The 16,910-nt window shown below is 39.6% G+C and overlaps 1 protein-coding gene across 2 annotated transcripts in view; it reads left to right on the forward strand.

The window, feature by feature from the left end:
* The window catches only part of LAMA2 (laminin subunit alpha 2), a 628,216-nt gene extending 614,235 nt beyond the window's left edge, over positions 1-13,981 (forward strand). For both annotated transcript variants that reach the window (XM_007450523.1, XM_007450524.1), the window contains 4 exons: positions 284-437; positions 2,890-3,020; positions 11,627-11,849; positions 13,612-13,981. In XM_007450523.1, coding sequence (XP_007450585.1) covers positions 284-437; positions 2,890-3,020; positions 11,627-11,849; positions 13,612-13,769 — 666 coding nt within the window. In that variant the 3' untranslated portion in view covers positions 13,770-13,981. The remainder of the gene's footprint in view (positions 1-283; positions 438-2,889; positions 3,021-11,626; positions 11,850-13,611) is intronic.
* The last annotated feature ends 2,929 nt before the right edge of the window (positions 13,982-16,910 follow it).

Consider the following 16,910-nt stretch of genomic DNA (forward strand, 5'->3'; position numbering starts at 1 on the left):
CGCCGGCCCCTCACCTCCTGCTGTGCGGCCCGGTTCCTAACAGGCCAGCCCGCGGCCCTGGGGGATGGGGACCGCTGTCTTAGTTGCGAAGCACAACACCGGATTCTCTGCACCTGTGCTCTGAAGCCTGGGGTGATGGTGCCGATCCAGGCAGTTTTGGAGATGGCCTAGGACAATCGGCAGATGTTTATACACACAGAACCCCCTACCAATGATTGCATTGCACATAAAGGCAAACTTCTGCTAAAACCCGATATGTGTTTCTTCTGACCTGAATATTTAGGTGACCTACAGCATTGATGGCTGCATCAGGAATCTTCAGATGGCAGAAGCCCCTGCTGAGCTTGAACAGCCAACCTCCAGCTACCGTGTCGGGACGTGTTTTGCAAATGCTCAGAAAGGAACATATTTTGATGGAACGGGTTTTGCCAAAGCAGGTGAGGTGCTTCCATGTCCTTTCTGTTGAATATTAACTAGGTCCAAATATTGACTTCTTGTTTGTGTGGGAAAATAAAAGTCCCTGGGGTCTGAAACTAGCATCCTTTGTTTAAACCAGAAATAAAAACTTTTAGAAGTAATAAAAATTGCCTCTTAAAGATTAATATGTCCGATTCTGGTAAGAACTAATAGAAGAAATAAAGGAAAAGGCTATCTGGCGAGTTTATTCCATCTCCTTCCCTGGAGATCAATAATAGCCAAATAAATGTAATTCTACGAGAAGGTTCATATGTTTATATGACGTAATGTATCTACTTTCTAGTTTTCCCCATCTACCTTTCTTTCTGGAGATGAGATAGCATTTTCCTTTCTTCCTCTCTTCAGTTCCTTGCAAGGCTCCATTTCATGCTCTCCCCTCACACACAATGCACACATACTGGTGCCCCTTTCTTGCTGATGGGGATGATGACTGGCACCTTTCCCTGACTTGCTTTAAGTATCTCCCCCCATTCCAGTGAGCATTTTCAGTGCAGGTCTGGATCACTGACAGTGAACGTACAATTTGGAAAGAAAAATATGAAATCACTTGTACATAATAACAAAAAAATCTGACATTAACATACTTTAAGATAGAATCAGTCCTATGGTTACCATAGGAACATGCATTTGCTTGTTAGAAAAAAATTAATGAGTACATAATATGTAGAAGTTAACATGGGAGACGGAAGTAAATAAGATGTCATTCCCTTCCTTCAAGAACATGCTATCAATAGATAAGATACTTTATGCTCAGAAATCACAAGAAGACAAGTAAAAAATAACTAGAAACTGTAGAATACACACAAGCAAGGTTCTGTGGATTATTTTAAGGAAACATTAATTTGGGGAAATCAGGAAAGGTTTTATGGAGGAATTGACATTTGAGGTAGGTTTAAAAGATGAGTTGAACACACATGCAAAGGTTGGAGATGGAAGAGCAGGTCCCTCCAACAGGAGATACGTGGGAAATTTCCCCTGTGCAGAAGCAGAAAACAGAGGAACACAGGATACGTTAAATATTGAAATGTTGGAGGTTATGTTGAACCACAAATTCCATGTTCTGTGAAAGCCCAAAGCTTTTCTCAAGTTTTCTGCAAATTCAGAGAGCTGGCATTAGCTTCGTCAAATTGATGGCAAGCTTCACCTTCAACTTCTGCAGTTAACAGATTCACTCACCATCCTGCCTGGGCTTTTTTGGTTCGAGGTCAAACTGGACCAGAAAATTAGCCACTTCCCCAGTTTCCAATAACTCCTGCCATCACCTCAACACACAGTGTAATACAATCTATGGAAGACTTGGGTGGTCAGAGGAGGTTACATTACTGGAAAATACACGACTTCAATTTAAACCTTTGACACCTTGGTCCTTAAAAGCTTTCCAGCTACCCAGTTTCTGGGGGTTTAATAGCTTCTTCACCCCCCGCCCCCATCCTCTGCTGAATGGCTTCATGTTATTTCTCTCTTTTCCTTTCACCCTCCTTTCAGGAACAGAAACAAAATCATTGTTTTATTTTGCAGAAAACTCCAGCTTCTTCTACCCTTTATTCTTAAAATCTGTCCTAAGCCCGTCTTTGTCCATTCAAACTCATCAAGGCTCTCAGCAGAAGAAAAAAGTCTTTCACATAACAGCTGCCTCCCTTCATTGGAGATAGTTGTGGTTACACATAGCATTTATTTCTTGCTTAATAGATAGGAGGCCCGGAAAAAATTTCCGTGAGTTTTCCTCTAATATTTCATGCAGGTCTAGTCTAGCCTGATCTTAATGGATCACTTTGTTTCTAAGAAGCATGTCTTAAATACTTGCTAAAATACTTGCTAAAAGATTAAGATGACTCAGATATGGAAAATTATAAAGACTTAACTTGATGAACTAGAAAAGTCTATTTATGTCCCAGAATCTTATCCTTCAAAATTGTATTTGTAATTCCTTTCTTTATAAATAAAATGTCTGGGGATATTTGAGCCCTTTCAGATCATCGTGGTTCCATTTAGAGTGCCCCAGTGAAATTTTACTGAATAATCATTGAAATGCTTGAGTTCATCCAGCAGCAAGACTTCTGACAATCACACCTGGCTGCGAGATTCTTTGAGTCAATCTTAGTCTGTGTTCATTCATTCATTCAACAAATATATATTCAACCTCCACCATGTGTCAGATACTTTGGTGAGCACAGAAATAAAATGGTGAGCAATATAGGCAAAGTCCTTGCCCTCACAGAATTTATATTCTAGGCAGCCAAGAAAATAAGCAATAACTATAAATGGTGGAGGTGCAGGCCATACGAAAGTCTGGAACTTATAGTTGTCTAACTCATGAATTGAAAGCTAATAAAACCATGGCATTGTACAAATTTGAATTAACAGTTCCTAAACTTGAATCCACAATTTTTTTTATATGTTTTCATTTTACAGTTGATGGGTTCAAAGTAGGATTGGACCTTCTTGTAGAATTTGAATTCCGCACAACTAGAACCACTGGAGTTCTTCTGGGAATCAGCAGCCAGAAAATGGATGGAATGGGTATTGAAATGATTGCTGAAAAGGTAAGCATCAGCAGTCTAAATATTTCTGCTCTCTTCACGATACTGTCGTTTACATGTAGAAAGCTCTATTTTATTTTTAACATCTTTATTGGCGTATAATTGCTTTACAATGGTGTGTCAGTTTCTGCTTTATAACAAAGTGAATCAGCTACACATATACATATACCCCCATATCTCCTCCCTCTTGTGTCTCCCTCCCTCCCACCCTCCCTATCCCACCCCTCTAGGTGGTCACAAAGCACCGAGCTGATCTCCCTGTGCTATGTGGCTGCTTCCCACTAGCCATCTGTTTTACATTTGATAGTGTGTATATGTCAATGCTGCTCTCTCACTTCGTCCCAGCTTACCCTTCCCCCTCCCCGTGTCCTCAAGTCCATTCTCTACGTCTGCTCTATTTTGAAGCCTTGCTCTTGTCTTTGTTGGGAGAAAGCTAGATTGGATCTTTTCATCCTTCTGGGTTATCTCAATTCTTGCGTGTTTTCAACACACTTACTCTGTAGACCAGTGTAAACTTTAAATGTGTTAATTCTGCGGTAAGCCAACTGTGCTAATAATGGCCTAAGTGGTTTTGGATCTCAAGCTAGTTACTGTGTGGCTAAAAGTAAAGTCATTCTCCTCTTTATGAATACATGCTCTATGAAGCTATCAATTCCAGTGGGAAAAAAAGGGCTTAGATTGTCTAAAATCAGTCTTTGCCTCTTATAACAGGGTAGGCACCTCTCAGAAATGAAGATGTCTAGCTGACATATTGATTTCTCAATTTATTTAAAAGCATCCACATACCATTGCACAACAGAACAAATTTATAATAAAGTTATATGAATATAAAGTATTGTGCCAGTTTGCTCACAATGGATAATCTAATTCTAACTGCCTTTTCTGTCCCTACCTGCTTATGAGCAGCAACCAGCAGTGAGATAACCAGTTTTCATGTACTTTGTACTATAGGGCACAGGTAAAAAGAAGGCGGCAAAGCAAGCAATTTCACAAGTTTCCTATTTGCCTTTCCAACAGGAATCATACTTCAGCTCTGTTCACATTTCCAATCCTAGGGTGCCGTTGCCTCCCAAGAAGAAAAACCACACACTGACCTAAAATACGCTTTCCTTAAAGCCTCTTCCCTCCTTCCTCTCAGTCTTCAAACCATCCTCAAAGGCAGTAAAGCAAAAAGATCGAGGAGCACAGAGACAAAAAGGGGGACTAAGCAACACTTAATAGTTTTGCCAGGAAAAAAAATACTCTGGACCTGCCGAAGAGGCAAGAGACTTTTTTTTCTCTCTTTGTTTCCCGGTGCGCGAGGAGAGGGGATTAAGAGCGCTGCTTAAAGGAGCTCCGGAGACGAGAGCAAGCCGCAGTGAAAAGCACGGACCCCAGAGACGGGCGTGAGACGCTAAGGCTGCTGCTGCCGCCAACAAGAAGCCTGTGTGGGAGCACAGGTCACCATCCACACCCCCCTTCCGAGGAGCCTGTGCAGCCCGCCACTGCCAGGGTCCCGGGATCCAGGGTCAACTCCCCCGGGAGAACGCACGGCGCGCCTCAGGCTGGTGCAGCGTCGCGCTGGCCTCTGCCGCCGCAGGCCCGCCCCGCACTCCGTGCCCCTCCCTCGCCCCCGGCCTGAGTGAGCCAGAGCCCCCGAATCAGCTGCTCCTTTAACCCCATCCTGTCTGAGCGAAGAACAGATGCCCTCAGGCAACCTACACGCAGAGGCGGGGCCAAATCCAAAGCTGAGCCCCTGGGAGCTGTGAGAACAAAGAAGAGAAAGGGGAATCTCTCCCAGCAGCCGCAGAAGCAGCGGATTAAAGCTCCGCAATCAACTTGACGTACCCTGCATCTGCGGAATACCTGAATAGACAACGAATCATCCCAAATTGAGGAAGTGGACTTTGAGAGCAAGATTTATTATTTTTTCCCCTTTTCCTCTTTTTGTGAGTGTCTATGTGTATGCTTCTGTGTGAGATTTTGTCTGTAGAGCTTTGTTTTCACCATTTGTCCTAGGGTTCTATCCGTCCGCTTTTTTGTTTTTAACTTAAAAAAAATTTTTTTTCTTAATTAATTTTTTTATTTTAATAACTTTATTTTATTTTACCTTACTTTATTTTCTTTTATCCTCTTTCATTCTTTCTACTATTTCTCCCTTTTATTCTGAGCCGTGTGGATGAAAGGCTTTTGGTGCTGCAGCCAGGACTCAGTGCTGTGCCTCTGAGGTGGGAGAGCCAACTTTAGGACACTGGTCCACAAGAGACCTCCCAGCTGCACGTAATATCAAACAGCAAAAATCTCCCAGAGATCTCCATCTCAATGCCAACACCCACCTTCACTCAATGACCAGCAAGCTACAGTGCTGGACATCCTATGCCAAACAACTAGCAAGACAGGAACACAACCCCACCCATTAGCAGAGAGGCTGCCTAAAATCATAATAAGTCTACAGACACCCCAAAACACACCACCAGACGTGGACGTACCCACCAGAAAGACAAGATCCAGCCTCATCCACCAGAACACAGGCACTAGTCCCCTGGTGTGTAGGCACTAGGAAGCCTACACAACCCACTGAACCAACCTTAGCCACTGGGGACAGACACCAAAAACAACGGGAACTACGAACCTGCAGCCTGCGAAAAGGAGACCCCCAAACACAGTAAGATAAGCAAAATGAGACGACAGAAAAACACACAGCAGATGAAGGCGCAAGGTAAAAACCCACCAGACCTAACAAATGGAGAGGAAATAGGCAGTGTACCTGAAAAAGAATTCAGAATACTGATAGTAAAGATGATCCAAAATCTTGGAAATAGAATAGAGAAAATTCAACAAACATTTACCAAAGACCTAGAAGAACTAAAGAGGAAACAAGCAATGATGAACACCACAATAAATGAAATAACGTAGTGGAAAAAACTACTGCAGAGCAGAATAAAGAAAAAAGAATAAAAAGAACTGAGAACAGTCTCAGAGACCTCTGGGACAACATTAAATGCACTAACATTCGAATTATAGGGGTTCCAGAAGAAGAAGAGAAAAAGAAAGGGACTGAGAAAATATTTGAAGAGATTATAGTTGAAAACTTCCCTAATATGGGAAAGGAAATGGTCAATCAAGTCTAGGAAGCACAGAAAGTCCCATACAGGATAAATCCAAGGAGAAACACGCCAAGACACATATTAATCAAACTGTCAAAAATTAAATACAAAGAAAACATATTAAAAGCAGCAAGGGGGGCTTCCCTGGTGGCACAGTGGTTGAGAGTCCGCTTGCCGATGCAGAGGGCGCGGGTTCTTGCCCCGGTCCGGGAGGATCCCACGTGCGGCGGAGCGACTGGGCCCGTGAGCCGTGGCCGATGGGCCTGCGTGTCCAGAGCCTGTACTCCGCGGCGGGAGAGGCCACGGCAGTGAGAGGCCCACGAACCGCCAAAAAAAAAAAAAAGCAGCAAGGGAAAAACAACAAATAACACACAAGGGAATCCCCATAAGGTTAACAGCTGATCTTTCAGCAAAAACTCTGCAAGCCAGAAGGGACTGGCAGGACATATTTAAAGTGATGAAGGAGGAAAAGCTACAACCAAGATTACTCTAGCCAGCAAAGATGTCATTCAGATTTGATGGGGAAATTAAAACCTTTATAGACAAGCAAAAGCTGAGAGAGTTCAGCACCACCAAACCAGCTTTTCAACAAATGCTAAAGGATCTTCTCTAGGCAAGAAACAAAAGAGAAGGAAAAGACCTATAATAACAAACCCAAAACAATTAAGAAAATGGGAACAGGAACATACGTATCGATAATTACCTTAAATGTAAATGGATTACATGTCCCCACCAAGAGACACAGACTGGCTGAATGGATACAAAAACAAGGCCCATATACATGCTGTCTACAAGAGACCCACTTCAGACCTACAGACACATACAGACTAAAAGTGAGGGGATGGAAAAAGATATTCCATGCAAATGGAAACCAAAAGGAAGCGGGAGTAGCAATTCTCATCTCAGACAAAATAGACTTTAAAATAAAGACTATTAGAAGAGACAAAGAAGGATACTGCATAACGATCAAGGGATCTATCCAAGAAGATGATATAACAATTGTAAATATTTATGCACCCAACATAGGAGCACCTCAATACATAAGGCAAATACTAACAGCCATAAAAAGGGAAATCGACAGTAACACATTCATAGTAGGGGACTTTAACATCCCACTTTCACCAATGGACAGATCATCCAAAATGAAAATAAATAAGGAAACACAAGCTTTAAATGATACATTAAACAAGACAGACTTAATTGATATTTATAAGACATTCCATCCAAAAACAACAGAATGCACATTTTTCTCAAGTGCTCATGGAACATTCTCCAGGATAGATCATATTTTGGGTCACAGATCAAGCCCTGGTAAATTTAAGAAAATTGAAATTGTATCAAGTATCTTTTCCGACCACACTGCTATGAGACTAGATATCAATTACAGGAAAAGATCTGTAAAAAATACAAACACATGGAGGCTAAACAATACACTACTTAATAACGAAGTGATCACTGAAGACATCAAAGAGGAAATCAAAAACTACCTAGAAACAAATGACAATGGAGACACGACGACCCAAAACCTATGGGATGCAGCAAAAGCAGTTCTAAGAGGGAAGTTTATAGCAATACAACCCTACCTTAAGAAACAGGAAACATCTCAAATAAAAAACCTAATCTTGCACCTAAAGCAATTAGAGAAAGAAGAACAAAAAAACCCAAAAGTTAGCAGAAGGAAAGAAATCGTAAAGATCAGATCAGAAAGAAAGGAAAAAGAAATGAAGGAAACGATAGTAAAGATCAATAAAACTAAAAGCTGGTTCTTTGAGAATATAAACAAAATTGATAAACCATTAGCCAGACTCATCAAGAAAAAAAGGGAGAAGACTCAAATCAATAGAATTAGAAATGAAAAAGGAGAAGTAACAACTGACACTGCAGAAATACAAAGGATCATGAGAGATGACTACAAGCAACTCTATGCCAATAAAATGGACAATCTGGAAGAAATGGACAAATTCTTAGAAAAGCACAACCTTCTGAGACTGAACCAGGAAGAAATAGAAAATATAAACAGATGAATCACAAACACTGAAATGTGGGGTTTATTCCAGGAATGCAAGGATTCTTCAATATACGCAAATCTATCAATGTGATTAACCATATTAACAAATTGAAGGAGAAAAACCATATGATCATCTCAATAGATGCAGAGAAAGCTTTTGACAAAATTCAACACCCATTTATGATAAAAACCCTGCAGAAAGTAGGTGTAGAGGGAACTTTCCTCAATATAATAAAGGCCGTATATGACAAGCCCACAGCCAACATCATCCTCAATGGCGAAAAACTGAAAGCATTTCCACTAAGGTCAGGAACAAGACAAGGTTGCCCACTCTCACCACTCTTATTCAACATAGTTTTGGAAGTTTTAGCCACAGCAATCAGAGAAGAAAAGGAAATAAAAGGAATCCAAATTGGAAAAGAAGAAGTAAAGCTGTCACTGTCTGCAGATGACATGATACTATACATAGAGAATCCTAAAGATGCTACCAGAAAACTACTAGAGCTAATCAATGAATTTGGTAAAGTATCAGGATACAGAATTAATGCACAGAAATCTCTGGCATTACTGTACACTAATGATGAAAAATCTGAAATTGAAATCAAGAAAACACTCCCATTTACCACTGCAACAAAAAGAATAAAATATCTAGGAATAAACCTACCTAAGGAGACAAAAGACCTGTATGCAGAAAATTATAAGACACTGATGAAAGAAATTAAAGATGATACAAATAGATGGAGAGATATACCATGTTCTTGGATTGGAAGAATCAACATTGTGAAAATGACTCTACTACCCGAAGCAATCTACAGATTCAATGCAATCCCTATCAAACTACCACTGGCATTTTTCACAGAACTAGAACAAAAAATTTCACAATTTGTATGGAAACACAAAAGACCCCGAAGAGCCAAAGCAATCTTGAGAACGAAAAACGGAGCTGGAGGAATCAGGCTCCCTGACTTCAGCCTATACTACAAAGCTACAGTAATCAAGACAGTATGGTTCTGGCACAAAAACAGAAAGATAGATCAATAGAATAGGATAGAAAGCCCAGAGATAAACCCACACAAATATGGTCACCATATCTTTGATAAAGGAGGCAGGAATGTACAGTGGAGAAAGGACAGCCTCTTCAGTAAGTGGTGCTGGGAAAACTGGACAGGTACATGTAAAAGTAAGAGATTAGATCACTCCCTAACACCATACACAAAAATAAGCTCAAAATGGATTAAAGACCTAAATGTAAGGCCAGAAACTATCAAACTGTTAGAGGAAAACATAGGCAGAACACTCTATGACATAAATCACAGCAAGATCCTCTTTGACCCACCTCCTAGAGAAATGGAAATAAAAACAAAAATAAACAAATGGGACCTAATGAAACTTCCAAGCTTTTGCACAGCAAAGGAAACCATAAACAAGATGAAAAGACAACCCTCAGAATGGGAGAAAATATTTGCCAATGAAGCAACTGACAAAGGATTAATCTCCAAAATTTACAAGCAGCTCAATAAGAAAAAAACAAACAACCCAATCCAAAAATGGGCTGAAGACCTAAATAGACATTTCTCCAAAGAAGATATACAGACTGCCAACAAACACATGAAAGAATGCTCAACATCATTAATCATTAGATAAATGCAAGTCAAAACTACAATGAGATATCATCTCACACCCGTCAGAATGGCCATTATCAAAAAATCTAGAAACAATAAATGCTGGAGAGGGTGTGGAGAAAAGGGAGCACTCTTGCACTGCTGGTGGGAATGTGAATTGGTACAGCCACTATGGAGAACAGTATGGAGGTTCCTTAAAAAACTATGAATAGAACTACCATATGACCCAGCAATCCCACTACTGGGCATATATACCCTGAGAAAACCATAATTTAAAAAGAGTCGTGTACCACAGTGTTCATTGCAGGCTCTATTTACAATAGCCAGGAGATGGAAGCAACCTAAGTGTCCATCATCAGATGAATGGATAAAGAAGATGTGGCACATATATACAATGGAATATTACTCAGCCATGAAAAGAAACGAAATTGAGCTATTTATAATGAGATGGATGGACCTAGAGTCTGTCATACAAATACCATATGCTAACACATATATATGGAATTTAAGGGAAAAAAATGTCATTAAAACCCTAGGGGTAAGACAGGAATAAAGACACAGACCTACTAGAGAATGGACTTGAGGATATGGGGAGGGGGAAGGGTAAGCTGTGACAAAGTGAGAGAGTGGCATGGACATATATACACTACCAAACATAAAATAGATAGCTAGTGGGAAGCAGCCGCATAGCACAGGGAGATCAGCTGGGTGCTTTGTGACCACCTAGAGGGGTGGGATAGGGAGGGTGGGAGGGAGGGAGACGCAAGAGGGAAGAGATATGGGGTCACATGTATATGTATAACTGATTCACTTTGTTATAAAGCAGAAACTAACACACCATTGTTAATCAATTATACTGCAATAAAGATGCAAAAAAAAAAAAAAAAGTTTTGCCAGATTTTCAACACACAGTTTCACTGCATCTTGTCAGTGTTGCTCTTCACCTGATTATAACCACAGTTCCCTGCAACTTGTCAGGGTGTCAAGTTCCATCACAATGCATGTGGATTTCTCACCAAGCTCTTTTTATATGCCAAATTCCCTTGTTACAAATTTCACCGAATATAGCAAAATCTTAACTAATATTTACATCACGGTACAGTTTACAAACTTTTCACCTATTTACTTGCACTTTTAATCTTCTTTTTAAAACCCCTATTTCTTTTCTTTTACCTTGTCAAATGTTCTGCCAAACTGACTGTTTTTAATGTTTCAATATGTTTCTTTTCTTCGTCAGCTTCAAAAGAATTCTGCAATCTCAAGTTTCAGGACCCATTCTGTGTTACTAAAAACACAGATTTTTCTCATTTAGACAAGAACTCCTAGTCTAAGTTCTTCATTGTTAAGAACTGAACTGGCCTTCTGGCTCAAAGTCTTTGGTAACTGTGACATGAAACTTGCCCCAAAATGTAATTTATGTAACTCTCAATCCTATATATAAAATAGATTCCGTGAAGGAAAAAATATACAATTTAAACATCAAAATCTTAAATTAAAAAAAAATCATCCTTTCAAATGAATTTGTAAACCAGACTCCTAAGAACTCCCACACTCTAAAAAGATCTGTGGTAGAATTTTTTTGTCCTTTTTTTGTCACCTGGCCTCAAATTGTATTTCACATTTTCTGAAAGCAGAGTTATTTATTACCAGCCTCATACGTCTTGCCTATTGCTCCCAACAATGTCCGAGAATAAAGAGCATAATTTGTGACTCCTGGTCATTAAATCTGCATTTTAATTTCTGTCAAGTGTTTTTTTAAATTTAATATGCCTAAGTTATTCATTTCAAACTATTTCAGCTAATGACTTTTCTAGAGATAATTTTTACTCTGTGAACCACCATGACACCCTTCCAATGAAACCATCTGTGGCTGTTCAATTTCCTGCTTTCTAGCTTATGTTTCATGTGGACAATGGCGCCGGCCGATTCACTGCTGTCTATGATGCTGGGATCCCAGGGCATTTGTGTGACGGACAGTGGCATAAAGTCACGGCCAACAAGGTCAAGCACCGAATCGAGCTGACAGTAGATGGGAACCAGGTGGAAGCCCAGAGCCCAAATCGAGCATCTACATCCGCTGATACAAATGACCCCGTGTTTGTTGGAGGGTTCCCAGGTGAGTGTTGCCTACCCCAGCAAGAATATCTTTGCTCTGTTTTGTTAGTGGTTTTGAACACATTTATATTCTATAAATACGTTCAAGAATGTGTGTTTAAGTATACTCGCTTCCTAGCTTTAGAATCTGCTCCAATAAATAATACATTATCTGACATTTCTAGTGTGTAAAATGAGCATTTTACTTATATAATAAACCACATGGGACTGAACTTTTCATGATTGCCTCCAAAATTTCATTCGTGGGAGATGGAGGCTAGAGGAAATGAATTTGGCTTATAAAAGATATGAGGCATTTAACAGCAATCAGGGCCAGAATTGGTGTTCTTTCTCATTTTTTAAAACTTAATATACCAGAGGAATCATAAAATGTTATGGAACTTATTTCCTCAAGTTCTGGAAATCATTGGGTTAAACATAGCTAACTTCCCCCTTAGGCTATTATAGAGTTTATATTACAAAGAAACCCAAGCAATAAATCTGCATTCAGAAATACCTCTCCAGCACATTAAATATAGCATGTGAACCACAGAGAGTTACCCAAAGTGCCTATAAACAAGAGTGCCCAACTTGATAAGAAGTAAGCCAAGAGCCTCTTAATAAATACTGTAGTAATGCAGACTCCTGGAATGGTCTTTCAGTATTTTGGCAAGAGAAACCTTTGTCCCATTTATATAGAGCTCCTCTCCTTAACAAAACAAGCAAAATGTATATTCAGCAGCAGTTGATGATGGAAAAGATATAGAAGTCATGGGGACCAATTCTGAGTTCCTCTTTCCAAAATTGCTCCTGGGTTTTGGAAAATATCTCCTTCTGGGAATTCCCTGGCAGTCCAGCGGTTAGGACTCTGTGCTTCCACTGTAGAGGGCATGGATTCGATCCCTGGTGGCTTGGAGAACTAGAATCCTGCATGCCTCATGGCGCAGACCAAAAAAAAAAAAGAAAAAATTCTTTTTTGGGGACAAAAAGAAAAAGAAAATATCTCCTTCTGCTTCAATCAGGATAAACCCCAAGGTATTGTGGAGGAGATAATATACTTCTTCATTTACAGTCTACGAAATGGGATCTTAGCATCTAGTAGGCCTGCTAAAAGAAGGGACTCTCTCCTTAAGAAGAGAAAGATTTTGTGTGAGTTCACAACAAACTTAACCATTTGGGATTTACCTTTACAATGGAAGAAAGTAATAAAGTCACCATTAAAAGCCCATGTCCTGGGCTTCCCTGGTGGCGCAGTGGTTGGGAGTCCGCCTGCCGATGCACGGGACGCTGGTTCGTGCCCCGGTCCGGGAGGATCCCGCATGCCGCGGAGCGGCTGGGCCCGTGAGCCATGGCCGCTAAGCCTGCACGTCCGGAGCCTGTGCTCCGCAACGGGTAAAGGCCGCGGCAGTGAGAGGCCCGCGTACCGCTAAAAAAAAAAAAGTCCATGTCCTAATTCAGTACTTAAAGTATTTGATCAGTTACTTTGGTTCATTAAATAAAATTTAATAATTTTAATTCACAACTGTAAACTTGTCCCTTCCAAACCAAATTCTTTGATGTCTTCAAATGTGTAATTATAGATGTCTCCATATTTCATAATACGTAACTATAAAAAAGTTGATGTTTCTCTACCAGTTTAACTGTTAGTAAAGCTAAGAACAAAATCACTAACTTTACATAAAATAGCATTCCAAGTGCATCTTAAGCTAACAGCTGACTTTGAAGCATGCTCTTAACATAGTAGCTGAATTTCAAAACTGAGCCCTCATTGCTTGGTTTTTCAGAGGGCCTCAACCAGTTTGGCCTGACAACCAACATTCGTTTCCGAGGTTGCATCCGATTCCTAAGGCTCACCAAAGGCACGGGAAAGCCATTGGAGGTGAATTTTGCCAAGGCCCTGGAACTAAGGGGTGTTCAACCTGTATCATGCCCAGCCAACTAATAAAAATAAGTTCAACTCCAAGAAGGGTCCTCCAAAACAACCGTATCAAGTAAAACAAATGTATTTTACTTATGTATGTTATTAAAACTAATTTGTGCATGCATTTTAAATTCCTTCTATATTCTGATGGTGCTAATTCAGATCCCAGACTGAATTTTAATTCAAGTTCTTTCTCAAGTCCATAAATATTAAACCATTTACTGCATTCTAAATAATTGCTTGTTTTGCGTGATTTTAAGGATAAAAGGCAACTGATCATAAATTGTTGAATTTGCAACATGCCCAGGAGTCATCTCAAGAAGAGCTCAGATGTAATTTGTGAAGGCAACACTTTTTTTTACTAACTCCTATTAATACTTCTGTCATCCTTTTTCCATGTACGTCAGCTTTGGCTTTCTGTAGGGCCACTGAAAACACAGTGGGTTTGGGGTGTGTGATGGAAGGAAATGAGCTCCCTTTCCCCGTGTTTGCGAAAAGCATTAGCAAGTCATTTCCCTGATCCAGATTCATTATTGGAGGATTTAACTAGCTACATGAATGGATACCTTTTTAGGCTTAAGGTGGAGAGTATAGATCAGATTCAGGCCAGAGAGCTTAATTACTTGATTTGTTTGTTTGATGATGATTTATAGGCTTTGGGGAGACACTAGAACCAAGCTCCAGAGTGACAATTTAGCACACATTTGATACTACAGTACTGAGGCTCTGGACTCTAAGTTTCCAGTGACTATCACAATTTACAGAGGAAAATCACAGAGGAATAATGCTGAAATGCAGTTTTTACCTATGAGGAAACAACAAAGCTGAAACTTAAAAGGCATACACCATTGGGTCTTTTTGAGTTGCAATTTAACCTAACAAATTAATTTCCTAAAAAACTGCTGTGTTTTCTCCTTCTTTTACCCACTATTTCAATCATCTTCAAAGGGGTCTGTGAGAAGACAGGCCTAGATTTTATTCATCAACTTAAGGAAACGTTTCATTTGCCACCTTCAGTAGAAATAACTGTAGTCTAATAATGCTGAACATTTAAAGGAATAGATTTTCCTCACAGTGGTAATTTTAGCAAAAGAAGAATAATCATCTGTGACAGTGTTATCCACAGGGGAGAGGGAGGTGCTGTTTCTAATCAAGGAGATGGCTAACACACTTAGCATTTCATCACTGGCCAGTTGCTTGACCCAATTTGTCCACACAACTTCATTCTAGAGCAAGCAGTTCTCAGCCCTGGCTCCATTTTGTAATTACCAGGCAAGCTTTCAAAGAACTGGTGCCTGGTCCAGCGATTCTGATAGCCTAAGCATGAAGATTTTTAAAAAGCTTCCCAGGCAATTCTGAAGTGCCATCAGGATTGAGACCCACTGCTCTAAAGAGAAAAGTTATCCACTATGGCAACAAAGAATTATGGAGTCATTTGAAAAATCTGCTGTTAACTTTGTCTTGGCCATTTTCACACACAGAAAAAAATAATGTAATATTGTATCCAGTTAATGCCTTTTGACCAAACTCTAAGCAATAAAATTCTTTGAAAACCAATGTGTTTTTAAAGTGAAGGTATTACTTCTGCACTGGACACTGACATGACTTTTGGGCTTATTCTGGATAATGAATAGATAAGCAGGAATAAAGATGCTAGGCTACTAAATTAAAAGCTAATGCCATTCTTTCCTGAATCTTGAAACAAAAGATGCATAAATTTGAAAGCAAAGGTACTTAATCAGCACTCCTATCAGAGTCAAGCCCTGCTGGAGTCAACTTGTACATCAGTGCCTTAGAAAGGTGTAGTTGGAAGGATTCTTTGAGATCAATAAATACAGTGATTCTTAAGTCTAGCTAGACATTAAAATTGCCTTGGGTACTTAAAAAGAAAAAAGAAGAAATCTTACATCTGAGTATCACCTAGACCTTAAAATATAATCTCTGGGTTAGGCCCCAGCACTGGCATTTTCAAAACACTTCCACTTGATTCTAATGTGATTCTAAGGCTGAGAACTCCTGGGCTTCTACTGCCTCCACATTTTATGGGGAGGGACTAAAAGGAACCCAGGGAGATTTAATGGTGTGCTCAAAATCCCACATTGGTTAAGTTTTCCAAAGTAGTCCCAAGAAACTGGGGATCTGGACCCAAGCAGCTTTCACTAAATCAGGTAATTGGCTAAAGTTGTCCATACAAAATCCACATTCGAAAGTGGCTCATGAATTTGTATGGACAAAGCTTGTCCAAATTCTAAGATGAGAAATAAAGAAATGTTATGAAAGGGAAAAGTTTCTCTAACATATTTTAAACTAATTTTATACCTCAAAAAAAAAAACAATTTTTATTTCAAAACAAGGTAAAATGTTTTTTTCACCCAACTTTATACCCTGTATAATGTCCTCACCTCCTGCCACCTACAGCAATCATGAAGAAAGCAGAATACTTTTCATTTGATTTTTTCTGAACACCCATTCCTACCAGGTTGTCGGCCTTCTTTATAAAGGTGCTTTGCACTCTAGAAGAAAAACATTTGTGAGGAGAGTTTTATTGAAGTTGCCATGGTGAACACTGCTGACAAAGGAAAGTAAGGAACAGAGCAGATTTCAGCCCCAAATCACCAGAACACTGGCAGACACTTAAAGCTTCAGTGGTTTTAAAAATCATAACTATTTTCTCCTTCTTTGATTTAGCCTATTGTCTCCAACTACAGAACTCTTCTAGATTTTCTGCATAACAACAGAGAAAAAGACTACTTTGACAAATTGTAAAATCCCTTGATTTTATGTGAGTTATTTAGTGAATTATTTTGTATATAAAATTGGTATCTTCAATTAATGTGAAAACAAAACACAATACTCAGTCTTCCTAAGTACAGAAGGTAGTCTTCTTTTCCACTACCATTTGCAAAGAATATGACTTGTTACTGATGCAACTTTTTTATCTCTGTTTTTCAATCTTTTTATCTGTGTTGAGTCAAGAGAGAAATACAAACAAATATACTGTACTCATTTGCTGGACCTGAGATTAGTAGATACCTCAAACCAAAGGGCACATGAAGGTAAGGGATGCCCCAGGCTGGGCCCTGAATTCCATTACTTTGGAATCTTGACACGCAAGCTGGTGACTCAGATCTCTCTTTTGCATTTGTGCCAGTTATCTAAGTT

This window comes from Lipotes vexillifer, unplaced genomic scaffold, assembly GCF_000442215.2.
Source record: "Lipotes vexillifer unplaced genomic scaffold, Lipotes_vexillifer_v1.1 scaffold537, whole genome shotgun sequence".
Taxonomy (NCBI): domain Eukaryota; kingdom Metazoa; phylum Chordata; class Mammalia; order Artiodactyla; family Lipotidae; genus Lipotes; species Lipotes vexillifer.